Source organism: Amphiura filiformis, chromosome 2 (assembly GCF_039555335.1).
Source record: "Amphiura filiformis chromosome 2, Afil_fr2py, whole genome shotgun sequence".
NCBI lineage: Eukaryota > Metazoa > Echinodermata > Ophiuroidea > Amphilepidida > Amphiuridae > Amphiura > Amphiura filiformis.
In genome coordinates, this window is record NC_092629.1 from 65,586,377 (window position 1) to 65,609,958 (window position 23,582).

Consider the following 23,582-nt stretch of genomic DNA (forward strand, 5'->3'; position numbering starts at 1 on the left):
TATTTTAAGACAAATCTCAGAGAAGATCTGATTTAACATAGTTGAGCTGTTTTCAATGAGTGTTATCTTGGTTTAAGCTTTTAATGGGGTTTTAAGTCCTGCAAAGGTCGTGGTGAATTCTACTGTAGACATGACTGCATTATGTATGTTATATTTAATATAACAAACTATTCTATCATTAGTGATGCAAATTTCATCATAATATCAATGGCACAGTATTATATAAGATATCTATATTTTGTGTATAGACATTGTTACTTACCTTCGCCACAATGTCAAAGGGAAAGCACCACAAAATTAAAACAATTTCACAAATGCCTCATCCATCATGTCCATGAATCATACACTAGTGGTACAACTCCAGTGAGAACCAGAATCAGCGTAGATCAATAAATTGCATGCGAAACTAATTAATATGCAAAAATGACAGAGATTTATACTAATTATGGGTGATGACGTTAGGTGAGAAAGAGAACAGCTGACATTGGTATTGATTCTATTTAATTGCGTCAATTATGGGGTTTTGACAAAAAACGAATAGGTTTTAGCATGCAATAAACATGTAAACCAAAAACTAATGCACAGTAGTCATGACAATAGATCAAAAAATAAAAGATAACAGAAAATCACTCAAATTTGATGGATTTATAAGTCCGGTCCTACTGCCTGCCCAGGAAATATTGCCGGGCCAGGCAGCATGTTGCCCCGGGCATGTTGCCTGCGCAGGCATTAAATTGTTCATGGTAATTTTATAAAAGATGTGGGAAAATTTTACTTTTATACACATGAGCTACATACATTATAATTTGAACATGTTTCACCGGGTGAAAAAAAGTGTCCCGGAGGAAAATAATTTAAATAAGAAAACAATTTCTGTCGGTTTTTGACAATTTAATTTAAATATGCAAATTACCTGTATTTTAATTACAATTAATGAGAAATACCACTGATTGTACATTCATTGATAATAATATATATGTAACATAATTCGTTACTCTAAACCAAGAAATAACGATCTATAAATTGAGCATTGTATTGTGGGATACCATGTTGCATGCCCAGGCAACATGCTGCGGCAACATGCTGCGGCAACATGCTGCCTGGCTTGGCAATGTATCCTGGCAGGTAGTCGGACCGGGCTGTTTATGTGCTTTTTCAGACAGATGAAATTAATATAGGCTCTCATGGAGGGTAAAATTGGGAGGCAAGCATTTGTTGGCAAGTCAAAATGGGATGGGGGCAAACCATTTTGGGCAGGTCGAAAGAAGGAGGAGCGATTTTTGGCACACAAATGTGGGACACCTTTTAAATAAAACAGAACAGAAACGTTCAAATATGGAAAAAGTCGACTAAAGGAAAATCCCGAATTCTTGTACAAATCTGTTGAAGTAAAAGTTTCAAAGAAATAAGTAGTTGACAGACTTTGGCAATATGTTGGAACTCTTCATTGCTGCTCTGAAAGTTCAGTGAAATTAGTATAACTATGTTTGATATGAAGTACAAACCTTCCCCTTTCCCCTTTCCTCCCAATTCCCCCTCAACCAATGTTGGGGAGGCTGAAGAGCCCAATGTCAAAATTACTTTAAATCAACATTGAACTAGAAGAGAGGGGCGGCGATTTACAGTTATTATGCCAGATGCCAACATTAATTTCGTTGATTGTAGGTATCTATACTAATTTGGACCTGATGAATCCAAAAAAGGCGATGAGCAAGCCTTATTTTGAGTCTATGATACCCAAAATGACCCCATAATTGAACCCATAGGGTTATGAGGTCAAAAATTATACATGATCTGATTTTACCATATCAAATTATCCGTCTGGTTGTCAAGATCACAAAAATAAAAATTGTGTGCATGTGTGTTTCTGGGGTCATTTTGAGGGTCCAAATTAGTAATACCTAGGTCATCAACTAACAAATATCCTATGTAATCAGAATTATTGTAATTTGTCTAGTCTGTTTTTTAGGGGTGGGGGCCAGCAAATCTGTCCAATGTGGTATTTGGATGGTGACAGTAATGCTGAAAAGGTTGTCTTCACAACCCGTCATTTGTGCCTTTGAAATGGATGTGCCCCCACTTACCGGAGTGTGTCCATCAACCAGGGGCGTAACCAGATCTGACCTTCCGGGGGGGCAAGATTTAAAAATTTCCCAATTTTTGACAAAAAGTTGTAGTATTTATGTGCGAGCGACCTTGGCGCGAAACGTTAAATGGGTGGGGTCCAGGGGGCGGAGCCCCCTTAAGCTCCTGGTTTTTGGCACATTAGAAGCTAAAAAATCAGTGTTTCAGAGTACAAATTTCACAATGAAAGTAGTATAGATATTCTTCCCTCTTTCTTTCCCTTTTCTCTTCTCCCTTCCACTTTTTCTTCCCTCTTTTTTCTTTTCTTCTTTCCCCTTTCTCTTCTTCCCTCTATTTTCCCTTTTTTCTCTTCTCCTTTCCCTTTTTTCTTCCCTCTTTTTCTCTCCTTCCCCCCTTTTCCCCTTCCCAATTTTTTGCTCTTCTTCCCATTTTTTCGTGTCGGGGGGGGCAGCTTGCCCCCCCCCGGCCCCCCACTGGTTACGCCCCTGCCATCAACGCTGGGCATGCTGGATGAGCAGAACCAATTACAATTTACGTAAATTATTCAAAACTATGTAAATAGTTAACCTTTCCATGATTCCAGGCCAAGTTCTTTTTAGAGTTTGTCAGGAGAGGTACAAATGTTTCCTTTCGAGAACAAATTGGAAATGAGTCCACAAATTATCAGATAATTATTGTATGAATTGTTTTATTGCTTCGATTCGCACTACAGGGTGTATCAAAATGATTGGTACCCATCAATACCCAGTGAACAAGTCTGCCACATCAAAATGCATCATAATAGCTCCTTTGTTTGTAGATTTATGTCATAAAAGGTCAATAAACATGTTAAACAATAAATTGTAGTAATTTCAAGAGGATCTAATGTTGAATGTGAAAGAAGCAGGCGTTTCATTAGACGAAAAGGCTGATGGGTACCAATCATTTTGATACACGCTGTATTGTATTTACCAGATAACTCCAAATACCAAAAATTCAACTTTCAGAACTTAATTAAGGATAGTGTTTTATGACAACGATTATATGACGATGTGATTCAATCACTTTAAATGAGAAAATCGCATTTTGTTGCATTAAACGGAGCTATTAATTCTAATGTTGTTGTTCTTTATCCAAAAATGGTGAAATAATATTAGTAATAACTGCCGGGAAGTGTTTCTGTCCATTTTAAACCAAAATTAGAAGGTAAAGTGAAAGAAACCCCACTGGATATTTTGGCCGTTTAACATGGAGTTTTATGACGGATTTAAAGTCATATTGATGACTTTATGTCAAAATATTGCTCTGTTGACCAACAAAAACAATAAATGTGGCTGGTTCCATTTAGGTGTAAGTTGGGACATGTATAAACATTACAAATATGCTAAAAAGACATTCTGGCTTTATAGGGACATTCAAAGATCCGTCAATCTCAAACTTCATCTCAAACTACACTATTCCCTTTTATTTTACTCACTTAGAAATGAGGGTTCTAAGGGTTCTAAGGGTTCTACGTACATACCATCTACATGGCAAGAAACCCCAAAATGGTTCTCTCTGATATTTACAAAACCTTTGTCGAGTCTAACATTTTTTTTGCCTTATTTTTTATGCTATATTCCATCGACTTACTACAGAATATATTGTATTGCCTACTCAACACGGTTGTTTGATGTAAAACTGAGTCATTTTTAAGAAAAGTTGAACAACGATGGCGCTATTTATCTTAAATCTCAATGATATGAAGCGGAGGCGAAGGAGCATTCAGATTTCAATGTTAAATCTTGTTTGCATCTTTACAAGGGGTAGACACTCACAAAAAGACTTGTATAAGTCATATTATTTAGCTTATTTAGATTTAGAATATATGTAAATAGCGCCCTCAATTTGCACACAAATGTACAGTTTATAGAATAAAAATTGGCACCAAAAGCATAAAAAGATGAATAAATTGATATAGAAACGAAAATCTGTTGAAAATAGCTGAAAATATATATGAGTATATTAGTGTGATAGTTGTGGTATTATTGTTCAGGTGTAGCATTGAACATAATGTTTTGTTAGAAACATGAATAAATGATCACATCAAACAACCGTGTCATAATTTAAAATTATAAAAATGTTAACAAATGTATTTTTATATCAACATATTACATCCTCAACATAATTATTACGACACATGAATAACATCATGTAGGAAGCCAAATTGTCGTTAATGGCGCCTTTTGTCTAGACCTGGGATACATATTCTATAATCTCGGCCTTCCCACAATGCATTTAACTTCCCTGGTGGTACATACTGATCTATTTATACATATTCACCTTTAAAGATATATAATACAATATAGGGTTCTTTAGATATTATAGTATCAACATGATCTGCAAAATACAGCAGCTGTTATGTTTTTATACAGAGGACTGGGTGAGGATTCTGCAGGCATAATTGATTAAATATTCCAATTTGTCTGAAATATTTGTGTGTACTGATATGTATCATTTTGGCATGTCACGTGGATCATAGTGTCATTTAGTTCATTTTTGTGGCGGTAACTACAGGCTGTCTCTGAAAGAACTTTACCATCGAACACTTTAATAATTTTGGGTATATTAATACTTGAACCAGTTAAGACAGAATACTCCATGCGTTGGCATAGGAAACTAGCGTTCTCATATTTTTTGAATTCTGAAAACAGGCCATTTAATTATTGAGATATAAGAGTTTTACGAAAATACCCCATTTTCAATCTGTTCCATGGATTGAAATAACAATCAACGGTATGTTTTCGGTGTACCGAGCATAGAGGAAAAGGTGTTATTAGTGGACTATTGTATAACTGCTTTACTGTGCCAATGGACTATTCCAGATGTATTCCGCACCCCCCTATGGAAGACACTTCCGGAATTCGGGGCTAAATTGACAGCCGGAATTCACATGTCAGGAAAACCCCATGGAAGACACTGCCGGAATTGTGGTAATATGTCTAATATGGCCAGCCGGAATTCACGTAAATATAAATGTCTTCCATAGGGTTCCAGCTGGGATTAGAACATTTTTGTTTCCAGCCAGAATTCAAGTAAATTTCTTTCATAGGTTAATCGAGATGGTGATCATAAGTGAAGATTCTGCTGGAATTGGGAGCATTTTTGACCATTTTCCAGCCGGAATATTAAGAAATGTGAATGTCTTCCATAGGCACATCATAGCCTTTCACATTCCCCACTCTTGGTTTTTCGTTTATTTTAGCAGCCGGAGTTTCACCTAATCTCAATGTCTTCCATACCCTCTAGCCGGAATCTTTGCTAAATATGACTGCTGGAATTCTAGACACATCTCAATTCCAGCTGGAATTTTTAAATGTCTTCCATAGGGGGGGGGGTGCGGAATACATCTGGAATAGCCCAATGCATAAAGCATTCGTTAATGTTTGATTCGAGCACTAAAAGAAAGCATTCGTTAATGATTGATTCGAGCACTAAAATATACACCCTGAATAATTTAGGCTGTTAGTTTATCTATATAGCATCAGAAAAAGCTCAACACAGTATTCACCGTAAATAGCCTAAGCCCCATCACCATGATAACAGACCAACATTTGAGTATGATGAGTAAGAACAAATCGTCGGGAGTGTGCTACACTATCGTAAGTGACATTTTTGGCCAATTTGAGATGTTGACGAATTATGGAAGATCATATAAAAACACACATTTTAAACCAGTTTTTAAGTTTCAAAATTGCTTAATTATTTTGTTAATAAAATAAAATATCGTAAGTGCAATGCAATATTATTAATATGTGCCACTTTTGATAGTCTTGCACGCTTCTTTTTTAATCTGCTGCAAGACCATCGTACATGTGCCACATACGCTACTTTCTTGAACCTAAACAACAAAATCACGGAATGCTACACCATCGTAAGTGCAAAACAGTCTCTAACACATCACTGACTGTGACGCTGACGGCTGTAGGCGTTGTCACCAAGCTGGCTAAGTTCGTAGCTCCTATGACGTGTAATAGAGATGACAAATCCGGTGTTTTTATTCTTAGATTCAGTAATAAATCTTGAAAGATAACATTAGGGCAAAAGGTGTCTTGCTATTGTAAATATTATGTACCGAAATAAATTAACAGCTGTTAAGTAACATAAAATGACAGATATTGGAAATTTGAGCCGACATTACGCTTATCCTAATTTAGCAGTCAATGCTACACTGTCGTATCTGGCACATACGAAAGTGTTGCACTCTACACTCATTTCTATTTGAGTGCAACACTATCGTATGTGGCACATACGAAAGTGTTGCACTCTACACTCATTTCTATTTGAGTGCAACACTATCGTATGTGGCACATACGATAGTGTTGCACTCTACACTCATTTCTATTTGAGTGCAACACTATCGTATCTGGCACATACGAAAGTGTTGCACTCTACACTCATTTCTATTTGAGTGCAACACTATCGTATGTGGCACATACGATAGTGTTGCACTCTACACTAATTTCTATTTGAGTGCACCACTATCGCAAATTAGATTGCTTTACATTCCCATTTCAATTTCTGGCTACTTCCAAACAAACGGCTACGCAAAACACAAATTAATATGCTCCTCCTGTAAAATTGTCCAAACTGCACTTACGATAGTGTAGCACTCTGCCGACGAGATGAAAATGATCAGATCGAAAAAATTTGACACGTTATTTTGTTAAAATAAATGTGTTCTTACAACTTTCATTTTGAATTTTAAGTTACAGGAATGTGCCTCATCATTAGGCTAAAACATAGACATTATACAAAAGTCAGTTAACCTCCAAAAAATCAATCCATTTCAGAACATCAAGTTAATGATATGGGCATGAATGATGCATGTGGAGAATTATAAGGCACCTCACTTATGGTTATAAATTTGGATTGTGGTATCATTAGCAAGCACCAGTGAGCCATATGTCATGGACAAATCCCAGGGCTTGTACAATCCCCTGGCTATACATTGTAGGAATGTACCTGTGGGGCTATAGACATGAATGTGACCAATGGTGTTTCTACCGGCAACATTCATTGCAACATGTATGTTACTGTCATCATCACACACTATCCCGCCTGGCAATATTTGCGTACCTGTCACATCCTCATCTATTCTGGGTATAAAGCTAAACATCTCATTACCTGTGTAATCTATTGTTACTACCTTACTGTACCCTGAATGGCTGTGATGAATCAGGATTTCATTCTTACTATTGACAACCATTCTTGGAAGATCACCAATTGAGAATTTGATCTTCTTGACCACCATACCATCAGGGTATGTGTGGATTGTTATGGTATCCCTTGCACCATCACCCACCAATACATTCCCTTCCCTATCTATGGCAATACACTTCAGCTTAGTGTTTTGATCTTCACCTTGGGTTAAGGTGAAGAAACAGTGAAGATACTTGCCTTGCTTATCAAACACATGTACAGATTTTAATTTCTGCCCTCCTACTACTAAGATGTCTCCTTGTTGTGATACACAAATACCAGTAACATGGATTGGTTTCTTAGAGTCTCGTACGGTTGGTGTAAATGACATCTTGTACTTCCCATCACTATCATGAATGTTAATCCTGTTGCTCAGAAGGTTGCAGGTTACTAGATCTCCATTATGAGGACTGCAAGCAATACGGTCAGCATTCTGTTTGATTTCTCTCTCCAGTGACCAGGTAGGCAAGGCTATGAAATTTAAAAATGGTAAACATACTATGTCGGTGTCATCATAATATCGGTCATAAACATTATTCTCCATTCTTTGGAATTAATAAATTACAATAAAACATGGTCTGTTGATGACTTGGTGGTCAGATCTATGCACATATTATTATTTGTACGGTAAATCAGCATAAACTCAAAAACAACTGTTTGGCGACATTGCATCTTTAGTCATTTTGTCATCAAAGGGTTACATAATATCATGAATATCATTAAAGGAAAGTTCTCATGTCGTTGAGCCCGCTGTTTTCCATCTACATCAAACTATTTAATTGTTCTAAGCTAAAAAAATGTAGCACTATTTTCCCCGGGCGTTTTTGTATAATGGTTTTCAATAAGTCCCAATACCTCATCCTTATCAAACATCCTCACCTTTCTTGATTGAGTCACACATTACTGTATTTGATAGATGAAAAGTGGACAAAGACAAAAACCTATTCTAAAACGAAATAATATCAGATACCTTTTCTGCCTCCTTCCTTGTGAAGGGCAGCAACAATTGATGCAATAGTAGGTCGTTGTCTGGGATTGTAATTCCAGCACTTCTGCATGATATCTGCTAAATCCTTTGAGCAATCTTTTGGGACACTCGACTTGGTTCCACTGCCTACTTCATAGACAACTTTGTGCCATTCCCAGGTTTGGAAGGGTGGTTTCCTTGTACAGATCTCCAACATCAGCATCCCATAGGCGTAGATGTCAGCTGGCTTTGAAAAGACAGCCCGTCCTTGATCATTCCCTACGTGCAGTTCCGGTGCCATGTAACGAAAAGTTCCTTTTTGGCTAGATGTTGATTCCGAATGCTCTATTTTGCGTGCAAGGCCAAAGTCACACAGCTTCAGTAGGTTGTCTTCAAAGAGAAGGCAGTTAGATGTCTTGATATCCCTATGCAGATAGTTCTGATCATGGAGATACTGGATGGCTAGTGCTGATTCCTTGGCCCATTTTTGCTTCAACTCATTCGACAGAGGCTTGGAAGAATCAGATAGATTCATGTAGTGATCCATTTGGGTATATTCCATCAGAATAACATGCATTGGCCCTGCTTGGGAAAATCCTATCAACTTGATAATATTTGTGTGGGAAAGCTGACTCATTATTTGAATTTCTCCATCTTCCAGGTTGAACAAAGATTTGGCAGCACCTTGATGGTAACTAGCCCTAGAACTCTGGCCATAGTATCCGTTTTTTACTTCTACTAGGGCCAGAGGCACTTACATTGAAAAATTTGTTGGAGATGCTTGAACGATCCAGTACAAAAAATGACAGCATTTCAATGCTTGATCGAACCAATACAAATGTGTGTCAGGTCACTAATTAACATGATAAAACCCACTTGAGAACACACACTCGCCGGTCATTTCTAAAGATGCATTTATACTCAATCGCTTTTGCAGAAACCTGAATCGCACGCATGATCAGTGTATTAAATCACCGTCGTATTTGCCTGCTGAGCATGTGCATGATTCGCTGTTTTTCAAAAGCGACACGTAGGCCTATATTGACACACTCTGTCGGCCAACGTTCTCTAAAATTGTACACATAACTTGTGTAGTTAGCGACAATGATTCAGTCTGATGATGAGTAACCCATGAGTATAAACACAGCTTTACACAATGACTAATTTACATAGGCACAAAAGACCGTGTTCATGTACCGTTACTCAGCCAAACATGGCAGAGTAGGTCCCGGATCTCCGTACATGTTCCTATCTCCTCAACGTTATACCTTTCCAACAAGGAAAGAGATACGAAAGGCGAACGTCTAATGGTAACCATTGAAAGGTTTGCTAAAAGATACGTGGTTGACTACACCGAATCCTCCTTGTCCTATTTGTTCATGAAATGTGAGTTCTCTATATTCAATCTTTGCTATTGGAAAAGCTGTTACCATTTTAAACCATTATCTGAAAGAAATCGCAGTAACATAATAAAATAAAATAAATTAAATATGTTGCGTGTGAGGCTAAAATGCTCAGTCGGTGATTTGTTTAGTCAAAACACCCTCCGGTTTCATTTAAATTGGCAGCATTTTTTGAACAAAAAATAAGTCTAATAGCAAACAAGACATGCCCAACCATAATCTCTTTCATTTTGCAAACACTCTCTTTGTAAGGAGTGCAGAAAATCATTAAATATTTAAAACACGTCTTTTCAATTGGACTCTATATAGTAGCGTACCACATGCGATATAATTTGTCTCTTTTTTGCCTCTTCACTAATAAGCACCCTATGCAATAAATGTAACACAATGTTTAAGCGCCCCTTTTCAATCTTAAAGTACAAAAATATGTGGTCAAAAGTAATAAAGTGTGTCCTTGGCTAATAGTAGGAAACTCAGGGAGCTGAACCTGGCTGTGATGGTTTATGTAGGTCGATTAGGGCTTGTGCTGATCTTGAACTGCATATTCCAGGATTGTTTTATAGTATTGTTTGGGCCACCGTGACAGGGTTCGCAGGTTTTGCAATTTGCAAATTCTTCAATTTATCAATATTTCATGAAAATTTACCAAACAAACGGATACAGTCATGACAGTTAATATTTAAAGTACATGTATAAATGGTCATAGTTATAAAAGAAAGAATATAAGAAACATAAACAAATGAATTGTAGCAATATTCAATATTAATGGCAGCGGCCGTGACTTATCAATGGCGCTGGCGGGTAATACACGGGGGAAGCCGACGGTGTCGCCACCTTCTTGCATTGCGCTGGTATATGAGTTGCAACGGCCTGTCCCCCTGAGGAAAATATTTTCAAAATCTTCCACGGGGGTAGTGTGGATTTCAACTGAATAGCCCAATAGAACCGGATTAGTTTGATCTTTCGATCGATCATCTATGATTGTTGATTGTTGATTTTGATTACATATGAATCTGCGCATGTAAAGATATTGATCAATACAAATTTACCAGTAATTCTATCTAGTACATATAATTTGAGGTGCGAGTAAACAGTATTTCAAAAAAGGGTGTAGCTTTGAATTGATGCGAGATATTCAATTTCATTCAATATCTATGCTGTCCAACAGATTGTTCAACGGTTTCACAATTTAAATTACTTTCTATGTAAATATGGCCAAGGAAGGCACTGAGACAAACAGCATGCATGTGAAATGTTCCAAAGGTTAACATTTGAGATGTTTGAAGTAAATAGAACAGATACAACTTTATCAAGCTTGTCTCCCTATGTGTTGGTGCATATACACACCACATTTCGCCAAAATACATTCTAGAAACGCTTGCTGTTAGAATAAGAAAAATTTTAATGCTAATTTATTGCACATTCTAGGAAAGCGTGGTTACCTTTTTAAAATAACCGAGTGAGAGAGTTTTCAAGAAAATATTTTTCCTGTCAAAACTGAAGCATCCTCTGTATAAAAGAAAATATGAATATTAACTGCACATCATATTTAACGATTCGTGATACCCAATTGTGGCACATTTGATGTCGTTTATGAGGCAGAGAATTTTATTTCAATTTTATATACGCCAAAATATTTTTTAATTGACCAAGAATAAGGATAGAAAAACGTTGAAAATCCTATGTATAAATAACATTAGACCCGGCAAAAGATCACTGTTTCGTTTTTATGGTAATCTAATCTTTTATTTCCTGAAGAAACATTTGGGGTCTAAAATGGATTTTTATGTAATTGATAAAAACATCGAACGTGTATACAAGAAAAATGGTAGGTTCCTCTATAGTATTTTACTGACCATGGAAATGTACTGACACCGTGAGAGCACGTGTCAAAATCGATATCATGTATTGTCCATATAGACGCGCATTTATTATGTTTATTGTCAGATTAACAACAATTGAGCGCTATTAATACACATTAATGTTTTTAGGCAAATAAAATTCTAAAATGTGGTACGTTTTCTGCTTTTGCTTGTCACGTGGTAGGCCTATATTGAAGTTGCGATTATATCATCAAATAAGTTTCAAATGGAGTCCATCAAGACAAGTAGCCGAGTGGTCTAAGGCGCTAGGTTCATAGACCATGTAAGCGCCGGCCTGCGCCGTGAGTTCGAACCCCGTCTCTGCCAAACTTTAGAAGAAGCAAAATTGACATTTTAATTTTTTTTAAATTTCATATTGGGGAAATGTGACTGGGAGAATTTATGTATGGCGTGGAGTGGTGTAGTGCATATAATAATGGCCTTTACAACGACCTTTGACCTCTGTGTGTGACCTCTGATACCACCAATACATCAGTGTACCCATAATGCAGCTCTGACTCAAATTTGGTTGCATTATGGTTTAAGCTGTTCATATGAGACCGAAACGTAACCGAAACTTTAACTCTAACCGAACCTGTGGTTTTTTGCTACCGGAGGGGAAATAAGAAACAAAATAGGAGAGAAATTGAAGATGAACAAAGAAGTTACTACCCCCGGGATTCGAACCTCGGACCCCTCCCATGCTATGCAAACGATCGCCGACCTGTAGCCACGGGGGTTGCATTGGCCCAGCCAGTGATTCCCTGGGTATATGACTTGGGCTGATTGTGTCATCGCATCACATGGAATGCATGCACACCCGGTGGTTTTAATAGTGAGCTTTAGTGAGACTCGGTTCGGTTAGGGTTAACCAAACTGCCTTATTTTTGGATACAAAGGATAGAAAAAATGTATGTAAAATGTGTTTCTTTCATAACTTTTGGCCATCTTTGATCCATTTTAACTCCCTGGGGAGGAGGTTGGGTTTGGATTGGTATAGTTTCCTCATATATAAATGTTTTTTAAAATTTTTATAGAGGTTGCATTACTTACATAATTCCTTGACTAAGTGGTTTGGTTGGTTTGTACTATTTCAGAGCTGCCAACCCTTCTTGATCCTGCAGAAGACTTCCTCATTTGCTGACAATCTTCTGTCTTCTGCAAAACATATTAATCTTCTGCATTTGCAGCCATCTGGCTAAATCTTCTGCATTTGCTGCTGCCCTTGGCGTGAGAGCGCCACATCCTAAGCTTTTTTACACTTCGCAGAAATCTTCAGGCATTTACATATTCCAATGTTGGGAGCTCTGACTATTTTAATAATATATTTGTGTTTATGTGTTTACAGCTACTTCAAGGCATAGTACATGAGTTGTTATATGAGAGAGGCATCAATAAAGACCACCCTATATATATATACACACAGTGCTCCAAGAGACTACACTATTAATAATATATTTGTGTTTGTGTGTTTACAGCTACTTCAACTTGGCATAGTACATGAGTTGTTATATGAGAGAGGCATCAATAAAGACCACCCTATATACACAGTGCTCCAAGAGACTACACGATTAATAATATATTTGTGTTTGTGTGTTTACAGCTGCTTCAAGGCATAGTACATGAGTTGTTAAATGAGAGAGGCATCAATCAAGACCACCCTATATATACACAGTGCTCCAAGAGACTATTTAATATGACAAAGGAATACGTCAGAGTAAGTTAAATTTAATGTCCTAACTGAAGATAGGGATTTAATCGCATAAAATCGGTGAGCGAGTGAGCGCCGATACACTGTAACAATCTTAGAAGCAACAGTACAGCAAATTCCTTTAAAAATGGGATTGTATTGCATGGAATTATACAGAACACACCTTTTTACAATGGTTTACGACCAATTTTTCAGGCGAAAAAGAATTCTGAGATTAATTGGGTAAAACCCTGGGAAGCTCTCGTTTTTCAGGGTTCCCGCGGTCCTTGAATTTGAAAATAAGGCCTTGAAAGTCTTGGAGATTTTCACAAGGTCCTTGAAAGTTCAGGAAAATTGGAATTTTACTTGAAGTATAAGTTTGACACAAAATTTGGGGAGTGGAGAGGAGCTGTCACTTTCGTTAATATGTGCCGCATGGAGAGCCGCATCTTGATTTTTGTGTTGTGGTAAGTCCTTGTGAAAATCCTTGAATTTTAAAGGCTTCAAGGTGTGGGAACCCTGGTTTTTAACGGGCCCGCTCAGATAGGACAAGGTGCCTTATTAATAAGGCGATTCATTCATTCACAAAGAATGTATTATGGGTAAAATATCGGGATAAAATAATGCTGTTCTCCTATACACGGTCATGGGAATGAATTTCGACTGATCAGAAATTTCTGTGATTTTATTTTTCAAAATAAGGTAGGTTGAAATAATTTTTGTTTGTTACATGAAAATTTTATGGGGACATTCAAAAAAGTAAGAAAAGGTTTTTATGAAAAGTTCAGCGCCATTGAAATATTGTCTGAATCTGGTCATGATATCCCGCCAGATTTTTTATCCACAATGCATTCAATAATAACTGCACACCATCAGTTTTGAAGTCGACGTGTGAAATTGGATGGGTTTTACTACTTACTGAAATTGCTTATTAGACAATAATAACTGCACACCATCTGCTTTGAAGTTGTGTGAAATCAGATGGGTCTTACTTACTTGCTCTCTGTCAGGTAGACCGTTGGGGGCGATATGATGATTTTGGCGCATGACTGGCGCACAGTTATGTCAGTTTTATGTGTCGGTGAGTTGGGACTTTTTTGATGTGCGCAGTAACAAAAACCAAATAATTTTTGCATATTATAAACCAAACAAAGTTTAATTAAAAGCAAAAACATGGCAGCCCAAAACTAAAATTTCGAAAGCCCTGATGTAGGGGCTGTGTGAGCAAATTTACTTTCAATTTACTTTTTTTCTTGTTTGTTTTGTTCTTGTTTTAACAGGCTCTGCCACCCAAAAGCTACTCCAGTCTCACAGATGAAATGAAGAACATTGCCAGTCAAAATGTGGAGTTTGTGGTCGGCTTTGAAGAAAAACTGTATACTGCCAAAGAAAAGAAATGAACTTGGAGGTTGTTTCCTTAACCCTAACAGGACCAAGTACTACAAAATACTACTTGATATATGCGCTGTTCGTGCGTGCATCCCACGTGATGCGATGACGCAATCGCCCTAAGTGATGTATAGGCACGGTTTCGCTGGCCTGCGAAGCCCAAGACCCATGGCAAGGTGTCGCCGACCCAGTGCTTGGCATGCGAGGGGTCTCTGGTTCGAATCCCACCCAGAGCAAACAACTTCTTTCTTTCTTTATTTTCTCTCTTTATTCCTTCCTTCTTTCCCTTCTCGTCACTAAAAAAGCCCTGAGGGGGTTAGGGTTAGAGAACTAAAGTCGGAGATGTTTCAAAATAGCCGATATTCTGAGTATTTCTTTTGACCATGGTGAAGACCATGAAGACAGTGCGTGAATATCATCACGATGACTTAGATTTTGGAGTCATCAACTATAGACTGCTCAGCCATGTTACATGTGTGAGATGTTGTTTTTACGCAAAAATGCAGTTCTTCATGATCAATTCGATTAAGAAATTTATATGTGTATTTTGATGTGATAGGTCATATTAAGATAATGGAAATATGTGAAACACTATACAATGTAATGATGTATATTCACACGTAGCAGTAAATGTAAATAGGAAGCAATTTAAGACTTCTACCCTACCATCTTCAGCAGATATTATTGCTCTGAAGATTTGTTGTTGTTAGTAATGTTATTGGAACACCTCCAATGACGTCAAACTGGAAGATGTGGTGGCACCCCCTTGGTTCCGGGGGGAGGGGGGTCAGGAGGTTGTCCCAAACAGGGCCGATGTCTAACCCTTTGTCACGGTTCAGTCTGGGTCTTTTAGTTCTGATATGGATGGCTTCAAGACCCTACAAGGGAAGTCCTTGGACTCCCTACGTTTTCCCAGTCAATCTGGTGCCCGTTTGCTCCTGTCAATATGTTCCTTGATTGATCCAGATAACATCCGCTGAAGACGCCGGTTGACCCGGTGAAAGCGCTCTGGTGAGTGAAATTTGAGTAGCGTAGAAGTCTTAAATTGCTTCCTACTATACAATGTTTTTTTAACCTCATTGATCAAAGTCCCCCTTCCAAACAAATTTGTTTATTTTCCGTAAACCCAACTGACATTTGGGCCAAAAAACATTGTTTGGTTGCGCTCGACGGACCGACCCTTTTCCAGAACTTTTTTCTTGCAGAAATTTTACCATCTTGAAAAATATTTCATTTCTAAACTGTTTTAAAACATGAATGAAGTAATACAGTAAGGCACCAGAAACAAATTTGTTCGATCTTTAGGTCGACCGCCGATGCTGCTTCGATGCTTGTTATTAATGAAATAACAACTAAATAATAAGAATTATGCTTAATTTATACTTTTCAATATCAGTACAGGCAAATATTTGTATGTTATCACAATAACGTTTTCAATCCCATCAATTGAAAACCAATTTAACCCCTGCAGAATAAATGCTGTGGTCGGCCCGTTGGTAAGGCCTATTGTGTGAATTTGTGTACTGTTGCCAAGTCACGTGGTACACAGGCGATGTTTTGCATTCCGATCATTTCTTGTTTCGTCATTATTTTGTCAGATTCAACAAGACTAGGTTGTGTTTAAAAAATTTTCTTTCGGAAGTTTTTTAGTTTGCATATTTTACAATTTAACCATCGTTCATAAGTAGTAATCCCGGTAGCTTTATATATTAATTTGGAAGTGTATTTACAACAATATTTCGTGGCGTGGACCATGTTTTCATTGATGGTTTTCGTCGGAAAAATACAACAAAATATGTGCGGCGGTTTGGAATTTCAAGAACTTTGAGTGGAACATTGGGAGAAAAGGACCCTATACCACCAGCTGGATCGAATTTTATGTCTATTTGCGCTATCACCGAGAGCATCTCGCCAGGTGCATAGCTGATAATTCATCAGTTATGAAAGTACAAGTGCGATCATAGGCTAATGATATAATTCCAGTTTGGTTCCCTTACGATTCCAAAGTCTTTTTTACATGAACGGAAAATCGTTGTTGAATTTACGCACGAAACAACTAGCTGCAGCAATCAAGTAAAGTCGTCAATATTATCATAGTGATGGTACTGCGGCAAGTGGAAATTGTGACATTGTCTGGGATTCTCTTAAATATTTTATAAAATATTACAAATAGTTGGACAAAACTAACCCGAGGGATAGAGAGGCGAAGTTGCTGGTATTTTAAATGCAGAATGTGACAATTTTACGTGAACGGGTCACCCAGCGTCGGGCGTTATCCGGCAGCGGTGTTGAGAGCAGTCAAGATGATGAGTTGATTCGGTGAGAAATTTGCTTTTATAATCAATCCTGGGTTTTAGTAGCAGGCCTAGGCCTAAAGCCTAAAGGTAGAACACGTTTGTAAAAAATGGGCATTGGAAGTATAAATAATATTGGGTCGAGTGCGATTTATTTTATAATTTCACTTGACACGGTTTTAAGTTTTCAAACTGTGATATTCACACAAGCAGAACGCAAAACCAGGTTGCCAAATAATTTCTGCTTGAATTGCTGGCCAAATAATCAAAAAGTCTCCAAAAATGGGAGCCAAATGTTAAAAAGTCGCAAAAAATGTCCTTAATCATTGGTTTTTTTTAGGCTTGGAAAATGTCAAAAGTCGCAAAAAATAAATAAATAAATAAAAATCGAAATTCGCCCAATTGGGCTACCAAATCGCGGGTTTGGCAATACTAAATGGCGGTCTCGATGATTGCGTAAATTGTTTACCGTCAATCAGTCCTGGGGATTTTGCAAATAGCCAATTGCTGTGGCGTGCTATCAACAGATTATTGATCAACCCATTTACGAGAAATTACATAAGTTATTTATTAATGGAATGACGTCATTCGAACATGTATCACATAAACAAAGATATTTACATTGTTGAAATTGCGATATCAAGTTGTGTCCGAAACGAAATTTGAGTGCCAATAAGGAGCACGGGAAAATTTACAAGCAGTTTGTATTCCCATCCGAAGTTGAAAATAATAATAAAATAAGATAAAATCTAGCCAAGATATGGCCAAGAGATCGTAAACAAGTGTTGGGCGATATGCAATATAGTAACATCGCTTGCGGTGCATTAGTGATGCGCGGTATATGATATCCTGATATTACAAGTGGGATATTCGTGAATCATTTTCCGATTAAAGAATGTTAGTGGCTCTTGGAAAAGCTTGAATTACTGGAAGTCAAATTTTGGTTGGATTTTCATGAAAATTCCTGGAAAATTGTTTAAAGCAATCGGTAAAGGGTTAGGATATGTGAACAGATTTCCTTTCTGGCATAAAATACTAACATCGAAGGGCAGCATTATAATTTAACAATTTTGGAGGTCGTTTTTCTGACATATGCAAAGGTTGTTGGATTTTGGTCATTCAAGGCAATCGGTGAAGGTCAAAGTTAAGAGTCCTTCGTATGTAAATTACAGAAAATATTAACAGTGAGTAGCAGCCCTATAATTTAACAATTGGAAGATCGTTTTATGGGTTTTCTGACATATGCATAGGTGTTGGCATGTAAGGAATTCATAGAAGATGTATCATCAGGAAAGCAAAATTGTAGAGTCATCTGATGTAAAACAAGTTTGGTACAATATAGATCTTGGTACGATTCCTTTTACTTGCCCAAATTAACTCGGCATAGTTTTTACTAGATTTGGTTTTACTCTACTTGGGAGCATCTTTGTGAAGTTCGCCTAGATAGTGGGAACAGAGCACACTGCCTTTCCACTTGGACCTTCTGGCATATTTAAAAAGATGAAAAGTAAATAAAGAGGTAAATAAATAAACAAAATAAATGGAAAAATAATCATGTTCAAGATCAATTCAATTTTCAACTCCTTAGTATATAGTAAGGTAGTTTTTATTAATAATCAGGCTTGTATATATGAGATGCAAAAGCCCTTGCTTGCACAATTTGCTTCCCTTTTCTGTTTTCTTCATTGCAGATTATATCAGGTAACAGGAGGGAAGACGTGTTGCTTCAACTTGCTTGTCGTGAGACTGGAGATTTGTTTATGACCACAATAATATTTGACGGTGATCTCTTCATCAAGCATTTACCTATAATCATGATAATGGGTTTACTTCAGTTAGACATGGAGCCACGTAGCAGCTACATTGCAGCAATCAATGACTTACATTTGCACATTTTGAATTAACACTGAATGTTGCACATTGCTTTATCTACAAACTACGTAAAATGGAAGAATCATGTCAAGTGCTTTTTAAAAAAAAAAACCCATAAAATGGTGTACAATCTGGTAAGAATCACAAATCACGTACAATTGTACGTCGTCGTTGTCTTGTGGGTCATAAGTAATATGACTGACCTGGTATTGTGATTTATGAGTGTTGTTTCAACTCTGCCTGTCCAATCCAAGATGTTGCATGTTGAGCATTCACAAGGGACAGTCTATTTGGTTTTTGAATGTCATCTGACCAATAGACCTCTGTTCCCAAAGTCCTGCAGTTGTTGCAATCAATCTTCTGACATTCTGAACATTTGACAGGTATGTACACTTGTACAGCGTCATCAATTATACTTTCAGTTGTTAGGTACTCAAAATTGTTTAATGAAAGTATGCATAACATTTGGAATGAACACTGAATAGGTGCATATGATATAGTGGATGCTAAGTACAAGAACACTTAAGAATTCAATTGTCAGATTGGTATAAGTATAAGTTAATAGGCAAGGAACGTGTCAAGTTGCTGCTTCAGAAGCATGAATGTTTGTTTTTGTTTTGTTTTGTATTGTTTTAAACGATCATCTTGTTCAGAACCATGAATTGCCCTATTGTATTTTATTTAATAAAATTTATTGAAAGCCGGTCTAGCATGTGGGATTTGATCGATTAAGTTTGTTAATACTAAGGAAGGAATCAACTCCAGGTTGGCATGGGATAGCCTAGGCAGGGGCCAAGTACTATGCCCTCAAATTTTTCTTGTTCAACAAAATTCAAAATCAAAAAATTATGTTCAAGTTTTTTCGTGAGGTTGCGCAGCCGCCTAGTTATCACGTTGATTCAAGAAGTATGTTGACCTATTGTATTATAGAATAGGCATGTTATCCTAGTTCTCTGTACACTTTTATAGCATGGCACACTTCTCGTTTGGTGCGGGGCTTAGATGTACCAGAAATATAAACAAGTGGCACACAAAATTTGTAGAGCAGAGTTAACGTGTCATTACCCACAGATATAGTTCATCCAGATATGCGTAATATTGACAAAACCACTATGGGTAGGGGATTACACTCACAGTCACCGTTTGGTCTCCTATATATCAGGCAAAAGAACATCCAGAGAGCTTCCCATACCCCCCAGGCTTAACTGATGAAAATTAAAGAATAAATAGAATATGTTTAAAAATCTGGGGGGATTGGGAAGTTTATTTCTCATTCAGTTCTTGCATGATCCATTAACTTCTTTGGCAGAGATTTTCTAATTTGAAACATATATCTATTTAAGTATGGATAAGAAATGCACACAAATTAAAGTATGTAGACATTTTAGTATGGATCAAGTATCCAATTTAACCTGTCAGGGATTTCCCCTAAATATATGAATGTACGATTCCTGGAAACCATCTTACAGGAATATATATTATATATTTTGCATGCACAAATATTGTTAAAGGTTTCAGCCCATATCATTTTATATTACTGGCTGTGCTCTTTGTTTGGATATTTATAATCTCCCTTTTGTAGTTCACTGGGGATGTGATTTCAGATAGGTCATCTGTGGTGCTATATTAAATATTCCTTATTTTATATTTATATTTTCTATTAACAAGATATTATTCAGCTCCCTCTGTAGGGGTCACGAGGGTGGTGACTTAAGATAGGTTTCATCTAGGTCCTCTAAAATATTCTTGTTTATTTTAAGATATTTATAAGCCCTTACTGTGTAGGTCACTGGGGTGGTGACTTTTGATAGGTCATCAGGGTCCTTTGTAAATCTAAATATCGTTTTGCTAATAAGTCCAGGTTTTGGGTGCTGATTCCTTATATGCATGCTATATTTGTGTTACATACTTATTGCAAATAAATCATATATGTCTGTTGAACGTCTGACAAAGACGCAAATCATTGCTTCCAATTTCATTATTTTGTCTGGGGTTAATAACGTTTTCAATCCCATCAATTGAAAACCAATTTAACCCCTGCAGAATAAATGCTGTGGTCGGCCCGTTGGTAAGGCCTATTGTGTGAATTTGTGTACTGTTGCCAAGTCACGTGGTACACAGGCGATGTTTTGCATTCCGATCATTTCTTGTTTCGTCATTATTTTGTCAGATTCAACAAGACTAGGTTGTGTTTAAAAAATTGCTTTCCCACCCACCACTCCCTTTGCAATTTTTCATATTGAGAGTATGGTAGTGGTGGTGCGGAAAAATTTATAAAGAAAATTTTAAGTTTCTATATTAAAGTTAAAGAAGCAATTCGAACGTAATTGATAGAGCAAAGATTGGGTCACGATATTCGTGATTTGATGATTGGTTTGGTGCAGTCGTCTATTTCCTTTTGAGAGCGGTAAATTGCTCAAATCATGAAACTCTTGATAGGTGCCTTCCTTTGCTATATCAATCAAGAACATCCTGCGGATAGTTGAACTTCATCGTGTAAAATGTACATCTCGGCGGAATCTCTCTCCTTGGGCTAATAAGCATATAGTTAAATGTTATCTCATATGTTATAGCTTTTCAAACAAAAATTTAAAAGAAAAGGACGAGATAGCTGTAGTTGATTAAAATACACACATGTCTAACCATGTCATTTGAAGTGAGCAATGCTAAAGCATTAGCATCAATTTAAACAAATTTAAAATCCGCTGGCAGAGATTTTCTAATTTGAAACATATATCTATTTAAGTATGGATAAGAAATGCACACAAATTAAAGTATGTAGACATTTTAGTATGGATCAAGTATCCAATTTAACCTGTCAGGGATTTCCCTATATATATGAATGTACGATTCCTGGAAACCATCTTACAGGAATATATATTATATATTTTGCATGCACAAATATTGTTAAAGGTTTCAGCCCATATCATTTTATATTACTGGCTGTGCTCTTTGTTTGGATATTTATAATCTCCCCTTTTGTAGTTCACTGGGGATGTGATTTCAGATAGGTCATCTGTGGTGCTATATTAAATATTCCTTATTTTATATTTATATTTTCTATTAACAAGATATTATTCAGCTCCCTCTGTAGGGGTCACGAGGGTGGTGACTTAAGATAGGTTTCATCTAGGTCCTCTAAAATATTCTTGTTTATTTTAAGATATTTATAAGCCCTTACTGTGTAGGTCACTGGGGTGGTGACTTTTGATAGGTCATCAGGGTCCTTTGTAAATCTAAATATCGTTTTGCTAATAAGTCCAGGTTTTGGGTGCTGATTCCTTATATGCATGCTATATTTGTGTTACATACTTATTGCAAATAAATCATATATGTCTGTTGAACGTCTGACAAAGACGCAAATCATTGCTTCCAATTTCATTATTTTGTCTGGGGTTAATTAATAATGGTAAATTACCGTAATTGATTTAATAAATTATAAAGATTGACCAAGCATCGATGGTCGATCAAAAGATGAAACTAATTTGTTTCTATCGCCTAATAAAACATCCCAGTTCAGTCTTTATTTATAAGCTAGTAATTAAGTCCATACATGTTTTGGATACATGTATGACCTTTAAAAATAATCAGACCGCGACCGATCATGTCTTCCATAGCAGGGTCAAAGGACAACCAAACAACTTTTTTCGGCCTTTAAAGGAAATCTGTACCATAAACTAATCAATGGCTATATAGTTGCAGTAATAATAAAAACGACAAACAGTAAAAGTCCCAAGCTTATATACGTACAAATAAAGGAGAAATTATTAATTCCTTACGACGATCAACGGTCATTTTGCAATCCATGGCGGCGGCCATATTGATACCCGATGTATTTTTTATTACGCTGTAACGGTACCCCGATATTGAAACCAGCGAAATCCGTGCCACAAGCCTCGTCCCTCGTGAACTTTGGTGACACGAAGCGAATACTACCAAAGTTCAGATTCAACATTCGTTCAAAAAAATAGCACTAAAAACCAAAATTCGCTGTGGGGTCGCGAATGCCATAGCAACACACGCTCGCCGTGGGTCTGTGTGAAAGGTTACACTGACCGCTTGTGACAGAAATGATTCGCAAGCAGCTATCATGGCGGCTTCCATGAATCGCAGTAACGAAGGATTAAAAGTGCTTTTTCTTTGTTAGGAATATTCCGAATTCATATAGACCGTCTGGTATGTTTAATTTAGGGGTATATAACTATATTAGGCATTAATTAGTTTATGGTACAGATTTCCTTTAATCTTGAATCGGGAAAACATATTTATTGCAAATATACCGATTCTCATTTTTTCGAAATGCAGAAAATTATGTTATTTTTCAGAATTTTGACATCCTGAATTATATAAACACAAAAGTTAGTGTATTCACACCTGCACACATGAATGAAGTCATACAGTAGAAAATTATCACAATTCTCACTTTGAGGCTTTTATTGAGCTAATTATGCAGGTTGACAATCAATTGTTTTATGTTTTATTGCTTCAATTAATATATACAATTGCATTTGTATCTCCTATATAACAATAATTAGGAATCCAGGTATGATAATGTAAACTTTCAGAAGTTAAAATAAAATAATGCATTACATTGAGAATATATGCATTTTAAATCATTCTTAACCATGATGTAATACTCAGCATGCCTGTAGCTCCATGGTAAACGCATCTGTGTATAACATGTTCAGAATATTGCATACATTTGCCTTAGATTATGGATTTTTGCAGTATTTTGAGTGAAAATTGGCTTAGCTTCCCTTGAAATATACATTTTTTCCAGCCATGTACGCTACATGGACA

General features: G+C 36.8%; 1 protein-coding gene across 1 annotated transcript in view; it reads left to right on the forward strand.

Annotated features, from left to right (window-relative positions):
- Positions 1-15,065, forward strand: part of LOC140136587 (uncharacterized) — a 32,878-nt gene extending 17,813 nt beyond the window's left edge. The window contains exon 4 of the mRNA XM_072158274.1: positions 14,508-15,065. Coding sequence (XP_072014375.1) covers positions 14,508-14,627 — 120 coding nt within the window. The 3' untranslated portion in view covers positions 14,628-15,065. The remainder of the gene's footprint in view (positions 1-14,507) is intronic.
- The last annotated feature ends 8,517 nt before the right edge of the window (positions 15,066-23,582 follow it).